The sequence below is a fragment of the Mobula birostris genome, chromosome 3, assembly GCF_030028105.1.
Source record: "Mobula birostris isolate sMobBir1 chromosome 3, sMobBir1.hap1, whole genome shotgun sequence".
NCBI classification, from domain to species: Eukaryota; Metazoa; Chordata; class Chondrichthyes; order Myliobatiformes; family Myliobatidae; genus Mobula; species Mobula birostris.
This window is the reverse complement of record NC_092372.1, coordinates 153,531,190-153,545,441: the sequence shown is the minus strand read 5'-3', so window position 1 is coordinate 153,545,441 and position 14,252 is coordinate 153,531,190. Positions and strand designations below refer to the sequence as shown.

Genomic DNA, 14,252 nt, shown 5'->3' with positions numbered 1-14,252 from the left:
GCTGGGAGTTGTAGTTTAGTGGGCTGCTTCGTCGATAGTTCAGAAGTAATGGCTGTAGCAAGACTACATGTACCAGAACGTAGCGCGCGGTTAACAGCGGAAGTGGGGGAAAATTGTTGCTGAGAAAATTAGTGCTTTATTTTACGGCTGGAATTGTGCTGTTGGAAAGTAATCTAGTGAGTTGATTTCCTTAATTAGGGCACTGTGTGTGACCATTGTCTGTATTGTCGCATGAATGAAGAAAAGAAAATTCAAAGTTGTAAAGTTATCTTGAAGTATTTTTCCCTGGGCCTTTTGGTTTATGTAAACAACGACGCACCAATACAAAATAATGATCAGCGTGGAATTATGGTACTTCGTTGTTTTATTTCTAAATGAAAATAATTTGTAATTTATATTGATATGATTGACTAAATCCTGTTTTAAAATATTTGCTGCGGAGTTGTTTTGTGTTTGGAATGGCTCGCTATATATTAAAACTAGCAGCAACGAAAGACATGTTCGATTCATTGAAGCGTAACGATTGCGAATATAGTGGTGCCAAAATAGGGAATATTTTGCAGATACTGACCATAATAATTTATTAGGTTTGGGGGGAGGATTTTCATTTTAAAGTCTTCTATTGGGATGGGGACCTGGGGCCCCGAATTAGCTTGGTGATGAGCCATCTTCTTAAATCACTGCATTGTTTATGGAGAAGATATTCCAGTGATTCTTTTGAATGCTTTTGCATATTTTATCTTTTGCGATATGGGCATTCCTACCAAGATATCACATGATAGACCAGAACCGCTCTGTCCCCAGCAATATCCTGGAAAATCTTTTCTGCCTCCTTGTACGAAGCTATTAAGACATTTGTACAGTGTGGTACCTAACCAATTATTTACAAATGTATACCATAATCTCTCCGCTGTAATATTCTATTCCTCTGGTTATTGAAGCCATGTGTCCTGCGTGCCTTCTTAACTACTATATTAATCTGTGTTGTTACCTTCAGGGTTCCCTAGACTCTTGTAACATGGTCCCACTATTTCTCAGTACTCCCTGGGGCCTCACCATTTGTTTTAAACAATTTGCCATAGCAGATCTCTCAAAGTTCATCACTTCTTATATCCAGGGTTAAGCATGATCTGCCAATGCTCTGTCTATTCGATCAACTGATCAATATTATTCTGTGACTTTGGCTTACTATCCTCACTCTGAGTAACACCACTACTTTTTATGTCATGTGGAAGCTTAATAATCATACTTCCTAAAACCTTAACCAGAGATCAGTGCTGTGACCTTCCCTGTCTGTAGTGTACATTTACAATTTGATTAAGGTTTTAGGAAGTATGACCTGGATGGTTTTGAGGTAGTGTTGTGGTAGGTGGTCTTATCCAGGCTTCTGGAGAATATTATATGCTTTTGAGCCTTGTCAGCAGTAGAAAGGCTTTGAATGTCAGGAGTAGTGTTGCTTCCGTCTGGCCAACTTCTGATCTGCTCTTGCAGACTCAGTACTTGTAACATTCATCTATTTGACTTTCTGGTAATTGGACCCTCTCACCCAGAAACTTGGCAATGGTGGTGCCAATAAATATCAGTATTGGGTTATTAGAAAATATCTAGGTGGATGTGGTTATTGTTTGGGAGTTTTAGAGCACACACATGACTTGGCTTTTACCTGTCTAAATCTGGCTTTTGTTGCATGCTTCAATTATCAAAGAGTTATGAATGGAGTTGAACATTGTGCAGTCATCAGCAAATATTCCCGCTTCTGACTGAGAAGCATCAACATTTCCTTATTCGGTAAAATGAAATGAATTAGCTCAGCAAGATCTGCACTCGTCTGTCCCAGGCAAAAATTCCTAGATGGGACACTGGGGAGTGCCTTAGGGCAGCAGGGCTGGTTCCGTTTGATTTATTCCACACAATCATGGCTCTCTAGTTCGATTTCAAAGATTTGCAAATCTGTGGAAGAAGAAATTCTTTCTCTAGATTCAATAGGCAACTGTTCATTCAGAGAACATTCTTGTAATTGAAACAGAGGAAGTGTTCTCATTTTCATTCTCTCAAGCATGAACGCTGTCTTCCTCAGTAACATTATCCCTCACCTCACTGTTACAAGACACTGCTAAAATCAGGAAAGCAAAACTATACATCGTACTCCAGATGTGGACTCACTAAAGTCTTGTACACTGTTAGTCAACTTCCCTCCTTTTGTATTCCTTCCCCCAGCATCAAAGGCCAACACTTTTTTTGCCTTGTTAGTTACCTGCCGTATCTGCATGCTAATGTTGTGATGAGAGTTTGAGGACACCAAGGCGTCTCTGAATATCAGTATTTGATAGCTTCCACATCATTTAAATAATAATTTGAATTTTTGTTTTTCCTACCATAGTGCATAGCCGCAAATGTCATGCTGACCTGTTTGTCATCTTTTATGTGTTTTCCTTTTACAGGATCTTTGTTCCTACTCACAATTTGCTATATTTGTGTTGTCAGTAAACTTTGAAATGATATACTCAGTCCCTTTGTGTTGGTTATTGATGTGTATGTAACAGGGTCAAGCACTCTGCTGGTTACAGTGTTCTAACTTGAATATGTTTTCTTCATTTAACCAGTTTTTGCCATTATATTACCCTCAATCCCAATCCTTTGACTTTAGAAATTTGGTTCACTAATTTTCCACCCTGTTAAATACAGTCTCCAGCATAGCCTATTAGATTTGCCAAACATAAAATCATGTTGACTTTGTTTAATCATATTACAGTTTTCCAGCATTTTCCCAATCATGGGGACATTGGGGAAAATGCTGGAAAACTGTAATATGATGTATCTACTCTTTGCAGCCCCTTCTGAAACTATGTAATGTTGCAAGGGACTTGCCAGCCTTTGCTCCAATTAGTTTGTCTACTTCTGCAGTGATATTGATTGTTTTAAGTTTCTTCATTCCTTTTGGCATTATTTTAATATTAATTTACTCAGTCTCAATTTCTGAGCAATCTTTGGGTTTCCTTTCTATATATTTATAGCAATTCTTACTCTCCTTCGCTCTTCGTGGTTTATTTCGTACTTTTCCGCCTTTAATCTCTTTAAACCTTTGTAATCTTTATTCTGAAAATTCTCCTAATCCCCAGACCTATCACTGCTTTTCATAACATATAATCCTTTCTCTTGAATCTCATACCATTCTTTCCTTAGCCATATGCATCCCATTCCTCACAGTTTTCAATCTCTTTATGACATGTATTTTGGAAAACAAAATATATTGTTAAATTATCTTCTATTTCTTTTACACCATCATTAATTTACCAGTTCACTTTGATAATTTCTCCCTGTATAATAACACTATGCAGATATTTTCTTATGTTTAATATCTTGCTTTCAGTTGCAACATGGCATTTCTCCATCGAATGTGATGTTCTATCATGATGTCTTTCCTCAGATTAGGGGACCAAAACTGCACACAATACACAAGGCCTTGGTGAGACCACACCTGGAGTATTGTGTGCAGTTTTGGTCCCCTAATCTGAGGAAAGACATCCTTGCCATAGAGGGAGTACAAAGAAGGTTCACCAGATTGATTCCTGGGATGGCAGGACTTTCATATGAAGAAAGACTGGATGAACTGGGCTTGTACTCATTGGAATTTAGAAGATTGAGGGGGGATCTGATTGAAACGTATAAAATCCTAAAGGGATTGGACAGGCTAGTTGCAGGAAGATTGTTCCCGATGTTGGGGAAGTCCAGAACGAGGGATCACAGTTTGAGGATAAAGGGGAAGCCTTTTAGGACCGAGATTAGGAAAAACTTCTTCACACAGAGAGTGGTGAATCTGTGGAATTCTCTGCCACAGGAAACAGTTGAGGCCAGTTCATTGGCTATATTTAAGAGGGAGTTAGATATGGCCCTTGTGGCTACGGGGATCAGAGGGTATGGAGGGAAGGCTGGTGCGGGGTTCTGAGTTGGATGATCAGCCATGATCATAATAAATGGCGGTGCAGGCTCGAAGGGCCGAATGGCCTACTCCTGCACCTATTTTCTATGTTCTATGTTTCTATGATATTTTACACCTGCTTCACCTGACTGCACTATGCAATCTGATGACTTCTCAGTTCCCTGGTAGCCATACATGAACTGGGAGATCCACTCCCTGTTGAAGACTAGGACTGTAGCATTCAAATCAAGTAACTCTTTTTTATATATATATATATATATATATAAAGGAAATTGAGAAACACTTCTGTAAATCTTTAAGGGATGCCAAGAGATAATACCAGTCCAAAACTGAATCTCAGACCAGCTATTGGTTGTGGTAGGGATTACGTGATATAAGAGGCTACAACATGGTCAGCCAACATCACTGGCAGCAACACATCCTGTCCTGATGGCCTTAGTGCATTCTATGCATGTTTGGAACAGAAGGGGGTTGAAATATCGCCAACTGCCCTGATAGTCTCCAATGCACTTGAACCCACAGTCGCTGTTGCAGAGGTAAGATATGTCTTACAAGAGTGAATCTGAGGAAAGCATCTGGCCAGGATTGTGTCCTTGGCCATGTACTTAGATCCTACACGGATCAGTTAGCAGGGATTTCTAACCTCCCCCCATCTCAAATCTGAAGGTTCCACCAGCTATCATCCCAGTACCAAAAGAAACAAGATAATGTGCCTTAATGACTAACAAGTGGCTTTGCCATCCGCTATCATGAAGTGCTTTGAAAAGCTGATCATAGCACACATTAACTTGAGTTTTCTACAGAACATCAATCCCCTGTAATTTCTACTGTGAATGTCCTCCCTGATTCTATACTCATCTCCTAGAGCATCTAGACAGTAAAGATGTCCATGTTACACTATTGTTCATTGACAACAGCTCTTCTTTCAGTACTATAATTCGAAGCAAACAAATCTCCAAACTCCTAGACCTGACCTTTGCAATGGTTTCTTAAGTTCATAACGAGCAGACTGCAATCAGTAAGGAAAGGCAGCAACATCTTCATCACAATGGCTTTCAGCACTAGTGTCCCATGAAGATGTGTCCTCAGCCCCTATTCTACTTTTATACACTAAGATCGTATGGCTATACACTGTTCCAACTCTTGTAGATGTAATTGGCCGAATCTCAAATGACGATGAGTGGAAGTACAGGAAGGAGGTGGAGATTCCAGTGAATAGTGTCATGATACAATCTTTCTGACAGTGTCAGCAAGACAAAGGGGGCAGCGCACACACTCCTGTTTACATCAATGGAACTGAAGTTGAAAGGTCTAAGAGCTTCAAATTCCTGACTGAATAACAACAGTAGTTTGTACTGTCCAATCACATTGACACCATGGCCAAGAGAGCTCCCCAACTTCCTCAGGAGGCAAAGATATTTGGCATGTTCCCTCTAACTTCACGATTCATCATAGAAAGCATCTGATTTGCATGCAACATAGCTTGGTGTGGAAACTGCTCTACCCGTGACTGCAGGAAACTACAGAGAGTTTTAGACACGGCTCAGCACATTGTGGAAACCAGCCTCCCTACCATGGACTCTGTCTCCAGTCCTTGCTGCTTCAGTAAAACAGCCTGCATAATCAAAGACACCCTATTTTTCTCTTCTGCCTTCTCTTGAGCAGAAGATACAAAAGCCTGAAAAGAAGGCTCAAGGACACCGTCTATCCTGCTGGTATAAGACTATTGAATGATCCCCTACTGCAATAGGATGGACTCACAGTCCACCTCATTATGCCCTCGCACCTTATTGTCTGTATGCAATGCACTTTCCTTGTAACTGTAACACTTAATTCAGCTGTGTTATTGACCTACCTTAATAACTCAATGCACCGTTGTAATAAAATGATTTGTTTGGATAGTGTGTATGTTTTTACTATATTGGATGCAGGGTTTTCACTGTACTTTGATACATGTAACAATAATACACCAATTTACCAATTCTTCACCAGTGATCAGCTCTGTAATCAGTTCCAAAATTGTCTGTTCCCTGGTTTGGCAAAAGCCGTCATGAATTCATTATCTGAATTCATCCTTGACAAGACCTCATTCTTAACTATGTTTGCTTATTTGATTATTCCATTCAGTTAAGAATTATGACTCCTGATTATTGCATTACTTTGATTATAATCCCCAATTAATGCTTAGTTAAGATGTCACCAGTGATTTCCTTCTTTATTTCTCATGTTTGCCTAAGCTTCCTGATCTTCTGACTCACTGTCGTTTCTCATCACTGTCCGAATGTTAAATTTATTATCAGTTATTCCACCTCTTTTTCTGCCCATCCCTTCAAAATGTCAAGCCTCTGTGGATATTTAGTTCCTTGTCTTGGACTTTTTTCAGCTACATTTCTGTAATGGGTTATTTTATTCCTATTTATCTATATTTTTGTCTTCATTTCATTTGCCTCGTAATGAATGGTTTGTGCATTTGGATAAAGACCTTCAATTTTTGATTTGTTTGCGATTTTCCCTACTTTGATCGATTTGCTTTTGTACTTTTATATGCCTCTCTTTGAAGCACAATCCTGTAACCATTGAAAATCATCTCCGTGCTGCACTATTAGCTTTTTATCTGCCTTTTGGTTCTCTTCACCTGAATTGCTTTTTTGTTTGATGCATTCTTTGTAGCTCGAGTTATTCAATTTGCCAGAGCACAGATTTCAGCTTGATTCCAGTGGACCCAGTCTGAATGGAACAGTTTTCTCTTCTAGTTTACTCTGGATCCAGAGTAACAATCATTTCATTCTCCTTTACACTCATGTACTGAAGCATAAAAAAGCACAATAAGCATAAAGATCATAATTTTTAAAAGCCCACAATAAATGTAACTATAAAAGCAATCCTATAAAAAAGTGTAGAAGTAACTGTTATATACATAGACTGATTGTATGTACATAAAGTGCATACATAAAGTGCTGCTGGATGGTGAGGTGGGTTAATAGGAGGAGGTGTTGATCCAGCCTGATGGCTTGGGGAGAGTAACTGTAATTGAGTCTAGTGGTCCCAATGTAGACGCTGTGTAGCCACTTCCCTAATAGTTCATAAGCAGGGTGGGTGGGTGGGATCCTTCAAGATATTGCTGGCCTTTATCTGGTGCCTTACTGTATTTATGTCCTTGATGGCAGAGAAGCCGGTGCTTTGGGCAGTTTCAACTACCCCTTGTAGAGCCCTTCTCCTCTTTTGCAGTCCTCTTTGTTGGAATCCCACAGTAGAGTTTCTTTCTCAGTTGTATCGTACCGCTGGGGAGAGATCTGCATCCCCAATATGTTGACTATTTGGGGATGACAAGGGCAGGATAGTTGACGTAATCTGCTTAAGATTTCTGTAACGTTTTTAACCATGTCCCATGTGAAGGATAGAGCCTATATCAGGGCAGGATGACCAATTGAGCCCAAAATTGGCTTGGTAATAAGAGGCAGAGAGTGATAGTGGAGGGTTTTTGTGAGTTGTTCATGAACAGTTGGTATATGATAGGGATTAGTGCTTGGGCCTTTGCTGCTTGGAAGACCTTGAGTATTGAGTGTAAGGGGTTTCTTCTTTTATGTTACTGCATATGTTAATTAAAATGGCTTCTTTGTTATGTTAAATGCTGAGAAGGTCCTCTCATTGCTATTTGTTTGGGTTATCTATTGATAAGAGAGCAAATGAACCAATGGGTGTCCATGTTATTCGCTTTTTGGGGTGATATGGCTGGGAAAGGGGGGTTTTGGTGGGGAGTTGGAGGAGACACCGGGAGGAAGATGGGCGTACTGGGTTTTGGTGGGGAGTTGGAGGAGAGACCGGGAGGAAGACAGACATATTGGGTTTTGGTGGGGAGTTGGAGGAGAGACCGGGAGGAAGATGGACGTGCTGGGTTTTGGTGGGGAGTTGGAGGAGAGACCGGGAGGAAGGTGGACGTGCTGGGTTTTGGTGGGGAGTTGGAGGAGAGACCGGGAGGAAGATGGACGTGCTGGGTTTTGGTGGGGAGTTGGAGGAGAGACTGGGAGGATGACGGATGTACTGGTTTTGGTGGGGAGTTGGAGGAGAGACCGGGAGGACGAGAGACGTGCTGGGAGTGCTCTGGTTGATCACTCAGGGTGGTTCCGAGCTGCGAGTCGAGGGGGTCGGAGTGGATCGCAGGGTGAAGGAAGACAGTCCTGAGCTCCAACTGTGTGCACCAAGAAATTGAACTTTGATAAGTCTGGCGCCTTTTTTTTTCATTCCCTTTTGTATTGTACCTCTATTAGTCTCACAGTCCTAGTAAGGTTTATAAAGTGTAATCTGTAAAATGTACATTGTGTGCTGGCTGATTGATGTTTGAGGCCGTATCAGGTGGCATTGCACCGCAACCGACGTAACTGGGAGACAAGGTTGGGCGGCGGAGGGGGTTTCCCCCAGATAAATACGAGCCGACATAGCTGAGCATTACATGAGGAACAGAGGAACCTTGTACAAACCTGACAATTCATGAAGGTGACAACACAGATTGATAAGTTGGTTAAAATGCATACTCGATGCAGGTATATAGAATATGACAGCAGAGAGGTTACAGTACAATGATATAATTGCAACACACACAATGCTGGGGGAACACAGCAACTCAGGCAGCATTGATGAAGAGCAATAAACAGTCGGCATTTCAGGCTTAGACTGTTCATAAGGACCGGAAGGGAAGGGGTCAGAAACCAGAAAGGAAGGCATACAGGGTGGCTGCTGAAAGGTGAGAGACCAGGTGAGCAAGAAGGTGGCTGGGGGAGGGTAGATGAAATCAGAGTTTGGGAGAGGATTGGTAGAAGAGGCAAAGCATTAAAGAAAAAGAAATCTAATCGGAGAGGACAGTGGACCATGGAAGAAAGGGATGGAAGAGGAGATCCAGGTGATGAACAGATAAGGAACAGAGAAGAGAAGCCCTTTAAAGCCCTTTGCTTCTTCTACCTATCCCTCCCAGCTTCTTACTTCGCCGCCTTCCCCCACTCACCAGCATTCCCCTTCTCCTGGTCCCACTATCACTTACCAGCTTCTCTTCCCCTCCCTATTTCCTTTCTGGTCCAAATGAAGACCCAAAACATCGCCTATTTATTTCCCTCCATAGATGCTGCCTGATATGTTGAGCTCCCCCAGCACTGTGTTAGTTTTTCTCATGATTTCCAGCATCTACAGAATCCCTTGATATAATAATACAGTATATTGATTGCAGTGTTTTACAGTTTTACTGTCCTTAATGGCTCAATAATAATTTCTCTCCATATTATTGTGAAAAATACTCAACATTTTCCCAAATTTGAATTCAGTTTGTGCAGATTGATTTTGAAAAATTTAAAGTACATTTCTATTTTTTCCCACTTTCAGAACAAATGAACAGTTTAAGAAATAACTGACAATACTTTCTATGCAACCATCAAAGCATCAAATGTTTTCACTTGGATAGATAAAAGACATAACGGTCATGGTAAGCCCATTATTGTTTTTCATTCCTTGTTTAATGTTTATATAATAATGCATTTTGTTTTTAAACCAACAGTTTCTTTAATGGAGGAGTAACTAAGGAATATTGTCCTTTCTGATTGAACAGGAATTTATACATGAGCAACAAATTTTGTTTCACAATATGTGATTGTTACACGCATACTTTAGTATACCAAGCTAAGTTCAAAATAGCTTTTGAGGCACGAGCATAGAATAGTTTCAAGATCAACTGATATCCATCTATATGTAGGTTAGGCAGATTGTGATATCCATCAGAATATAATGATGATTTCATGCCAGTATCCCAGTTTGGATCTAGAAGCTCCTGTTATGATACTCTCTTAACCTTGGAAAGCCAAACATAATTCAGGAGCAGGACATTACACCAGCATTCTCTGAAGCTTATTTTAATGATTTTCTAATGAAATATTCTACTGACATGTGGGTGTTTCTAGCATTTGCTGAATTTAGTTCTGGCTTTCATATCTTATTCTTTTTTTAAAAATCTCTGCCAAGTAGGGTGGAGATTCCACCCAATATTTTGCCCAAAGTGGTACCTTGCAGGGGAAGTGATTCTCAGCAAGGGATAAAGGTTTTGAGGGATTACTTAATTTAGTTTTCAAATTACTTGATTTTGCTTACATATTTGTAAGTGTTTTGGATATTTTAATCAATTAGAAAACGTTATAATTTTCGATGATTCTAAAATGTTTATGAATGTTTTGAAATTTCAGAAGTAGTGCTAATAGCTTTGCTATTATTTTGCAGCTTTTTTAGGATATGACAATTTCCTACCATTGATGCCATTTTGTTGTAAGAGGCCCTATTGACAAGGAGGTGTAGTATTTACTATGGGGGTGTAAATGGATACTAGAAAATCTTGGTAATTTGTTTGTTTTAATGGCATGCGCAGAGATATACTGAAAAACTGTTTTGCATGCCACCCTATCGGATAACTTCAAGACATAAATATGTCCATGTAGTATAAAGTGAAAAGCAATAACAAAATACAGAATATAGTCTTACCGTTACAGGTCAACTGCAGTACAGATAGACATAGCCATGATGAGGTCAAGAGAATCAGAATCAGATTTATTTTCACTGACATATGAATCAAACTTTGTTGCCTTTGTGACAGCAGTATCATATAGAATTCTGTTCCAGAGTCTTGGCAGGATAGCAGCTGTCCTTGAGGCTGGTGCTGCATGTTTTCAAGTGTTTGTATCTCCTGCCTGCTGGAAGGGGGAAGAAGCGAGAATGTCTGGGGTGGAAGAAATCTTTGATTATGCTGGCTACTCAATGAAACATATTGACATTACAAAAGAGAAGATGTTGACAGTCTTGAGGTATATAAAGGTGGATATGCTGGAGGCTAGCAAATGTACTCAAGGATGTTGCAGGAAGCAAAGGAAGAATTTGTAGGGCCCCTGGCAGAGATTTAGCCATGAGTACAGTACCGAGAAACTGGTGGGTGACTTTATTTTATAAGAGCTGGAAGGACAGACCAGGGAACTACAGTCTGGTGAACTTAATGCCAATGGTGGTGAAAGTTACTGAGGGGAATTGTGATAGATCAACTGGGAAAGTGGGCAAAGGGAATGGCAGATGGACTTTAACTTAGACTGGTGCAAAATGATACATTTTGAGAAGATTAAACAGGGCAAGATGAACACAGTGGATGACAGATGCTGTGGAGTGTTGTAGACAGAGAGAACTTGGGATACAAGTATATATTACCCTGAAAGAGGCGACTCAGGTAGACAGAATGGTGAGAATGCATTTTGGCATTCATGCTTTCATTGGATGCTGCATTGATTACACACGTTGGGATGTTGCATTATAGCTGTACAAGATGTTGAGACCACACGTGGAATATTGTATGCTGTTCTAGTTGCCATACTGTTAGAAAAATATGATTAAACTCGAGAGTGTGCAGAAAAGACTCACAAGGATCTTACTGAGATTAGAGAACTTGAGTTATATGAAGAAACTGGAAAGTCTAAGACTGTTTTCTTGGAGCAAAGGTGGCAAAGGGATGACATTATAGAGGTTTAGAAAATCATGAGAGCTACAGGTAAGATGGATTGTCAAGTCCTTTTTCCAGGGATTCAGACAGAGGGTGTGTGGAATGAGTGAAATGAACAACCAAAGGAAATGTGAGAGACGGATAGAATTACAACTTCCAAAAGGTGTTTGTACAGATTCATGGAAGAGCTTTTGGAGTCATACAGCATAGAAACAGGCTCTTCAACCCAACTTCTCCATGCTGACTGAGGTTCCCTCTAAGTGAGTCCCATTTTCCCCGATCTTTCCTATCTATGTACCTATCCAGGTACCTTTAAGTGTTCTCAATATATCTGCCTGAAACATTCCTAATGGCATATACACCCAGTGGCCGCTTTATTAGTTACCTCCTGTACCTAATAAAGTGGCACTGAGTGTATGTTCGTGATCTGCTGCTGCTGCAGCCCATCCACTCAAGGTTCAACGTGCTGTGCATTCAGCGGTGCTCTTCTGAGCATCAGTCCCAGCCCATATATAGTTCATTGAAATGAACATCTTACCCCGCATTAATTTTATCAGCTCAATGATCCCACTTGTACCTCCAGCAGGATATTGGCAAAAACTGGACTCTTTACTGCGATGCTATGTTTGGAGTGGTAAATGACCCAATATAAAATGGTCAGCTCTACAATTCTAAAAGTCGGATGGGGGATTGGCATGTCCAAATTTTAAATTGTATCACTGGGCATTTGTATTAAAAAGTCTTAGCTATTGGATGGAGGAGGATAAAGTTTCATCATGGAAAAATATAGAAGAAGAGCTAATAGCACCAATAAGGTTGAAGGACTTTCTCCTTATAGGTATGTCTACCAAAAAATCTGATTTGTATTACGGTCCAATTTTAACCCATATGCTACAAGTGTTTAGAGCAGCAGAAAAATTCCTAAAATTTAAAAGTGTATGGTGCAAATCATCTCCATTATGGAACAATAATCGTTTTCTATCTGGGGGGAAACCATTCACTAACAGAACTTGGGAGGATAAAGGTATTACTACTCTTCAAGATATTAATGGGGCAAGTACTGTCCTTAGCTTTCAAGAACTGATATCTCGATATAATATTGATAAACACTCTCTTCTACTTTCGAGTAAAATCAGCTTGTAAAGCCTACGGTGTTCCCTGGGGGTCAGATTTAAAGGACCATCCCATTTTAAGTTGGATACAGAGTGCTCCAGGACAGATAGTGTCATATATCTATGATAAATTAAACTCCCAGAAATATATGCCCACATCGGGAATGAAAGCCTGGGATAGGGACATATTTGAATTGGGACAAGACTTAGACTGGGATGCGATTTGGGATAATGCTGCCAGTGTTTCGAAAAACCCAAATCATGGGTATATACACTTGAAATTATGTCATAGAGCATATTTAACACCATCAAATGGGACTGGTTCCTGACCCTGATTGCTCATTTTGCCCCCACGGAACCATTGACTCTTTTATACATGTTGTATGGGAATGTCCAGGTGTTTTTGATTTGTGGGGGAAGGTTATCAGCACTCTTACAGAACTAACAGGGGTACAATTACCAATGGATCCCGTGGTACATCTTCTAAATGATGACTCCCACCTTTCCCTTACGGAAAAAACATGCAAAATCTGGCTGGCAGGCCTGACTGCAGCTAAGAAGATTGTAGTCCAGCATTGGAAACCTCCCCATGATATTTCAAATACTCACTGGCTTCAGAACCTTTTGGACATTTCTTACCTGGAATTTTCATCAGCAAGAGTAGATGATGCACGACCAAACACAATCTTAAGGTGGACAAATTTGATATCTAACTTAAAGGATCTTTTGTTAAAATAGGAATGCTTTGTCTGTGTATATACTACTATTCAGTTGGTTGGTGGAGGGGAGAGGGATGGGGGAAAGAGAGGGGTGGAGGGGGATGTTGATGATGGTGGGGGGTGGCTGGGTTAAACAGTCAAAATTGATTGGCAATTGGTTGTGTTGAATGTAATTTGTTGGTGTTGCAATAAAAAACTAATAATAAAAAAAAGAGGTGCTCTTCTGCTCACCACTGTTTTGTGTGTGTGTGTGTGTGTGTGTGTGTGTGTGTGTGTGTGTGTGTGTTTGTTTGTTGTTGTTCCTTTCTGTGCCTTGTGGTTCACCCGCTGTTTCTTTAGCCTGTTTTTTATGAGGCTGAGCTGCTAGCTCAATGCTCAACCCAGCATGGATAGAAAGCACGCAAGGAGCTCGTCGTACTTGAACCCGGGGCCACTTGCCTCGATGTCCCATGCATATGCCACTACACCACTGGCCAGCTACACCATGGTTACTTGAATTACTGTTGCCTTCCTGTCAACTTGAATCAGTCTGGCTGTTCTCTTATAATCTCACATTAATAAGGCGTTTTTTGCCCTCAGAACTGTCGCTCACTCTATGATTTTTCAGACTATTCTCTGTAAGCTCTGGAGACTGATGTGTGTGAAAACCCCAGAAGATCAGCAGTTTCTGAGTTACTCAAACCACCCCATCTGGCACCAACAATCATCCCACTGTCAAAGTCATTTAGATCACATTTCTTTCCCATTCTGATGTTTGGTCTGAACAACAACAGAACCTCTTCAAAATCCAAAGTAAAATTATTATCAAAGTACATTTATGTCACCATATATAACTCTGACTGAGATTCATTTTCTTGTGGGCATACACAGTAAATACAAGAAACACAATAGAATCAATAAAAGTCTGCACCCAACAGGACGGACAACCAATGTTCAAATACAATAAAATGTGGAAATACGGAAGGGAA

The 14,252-nt window shown here is 40.3% G+C and overlaps 1 protein-coding gene across 9 annotated transcripts in view; it reads left to right on the top strand.

The window, feature by feature from the left end:
• Positions 1-93: 93 nt before the first annotated feature.
• The window catches only part of invs (inversin), a 276,292-nt gene continuing 262,133 nt past the window's right edge, over positions 94-14,252 (top strand). For 8 of the 9 annotated variants that reach the window (XR_011885432.1, XR_011885430.1, XR_011885431.1 and 5 more), the window contains exons 1-2: positions 94-176; positions 9,311-9,410. Coding sequence is in view for 6 of the 9 variants with exons in the window: in XM_072253505.1 (XP_072109606.1) it covers positions 9,408-9,410 (3 nt within the window). In the remaining 3 variants the exon portion in view is untranslated. Of the gene's footprint in view, positions 352-9,310; positions 9,411-14,252 lie in introns of all 9 variants that reach the window. The other variant, XM_072253499.1, reaches the window with a different exon arrangement.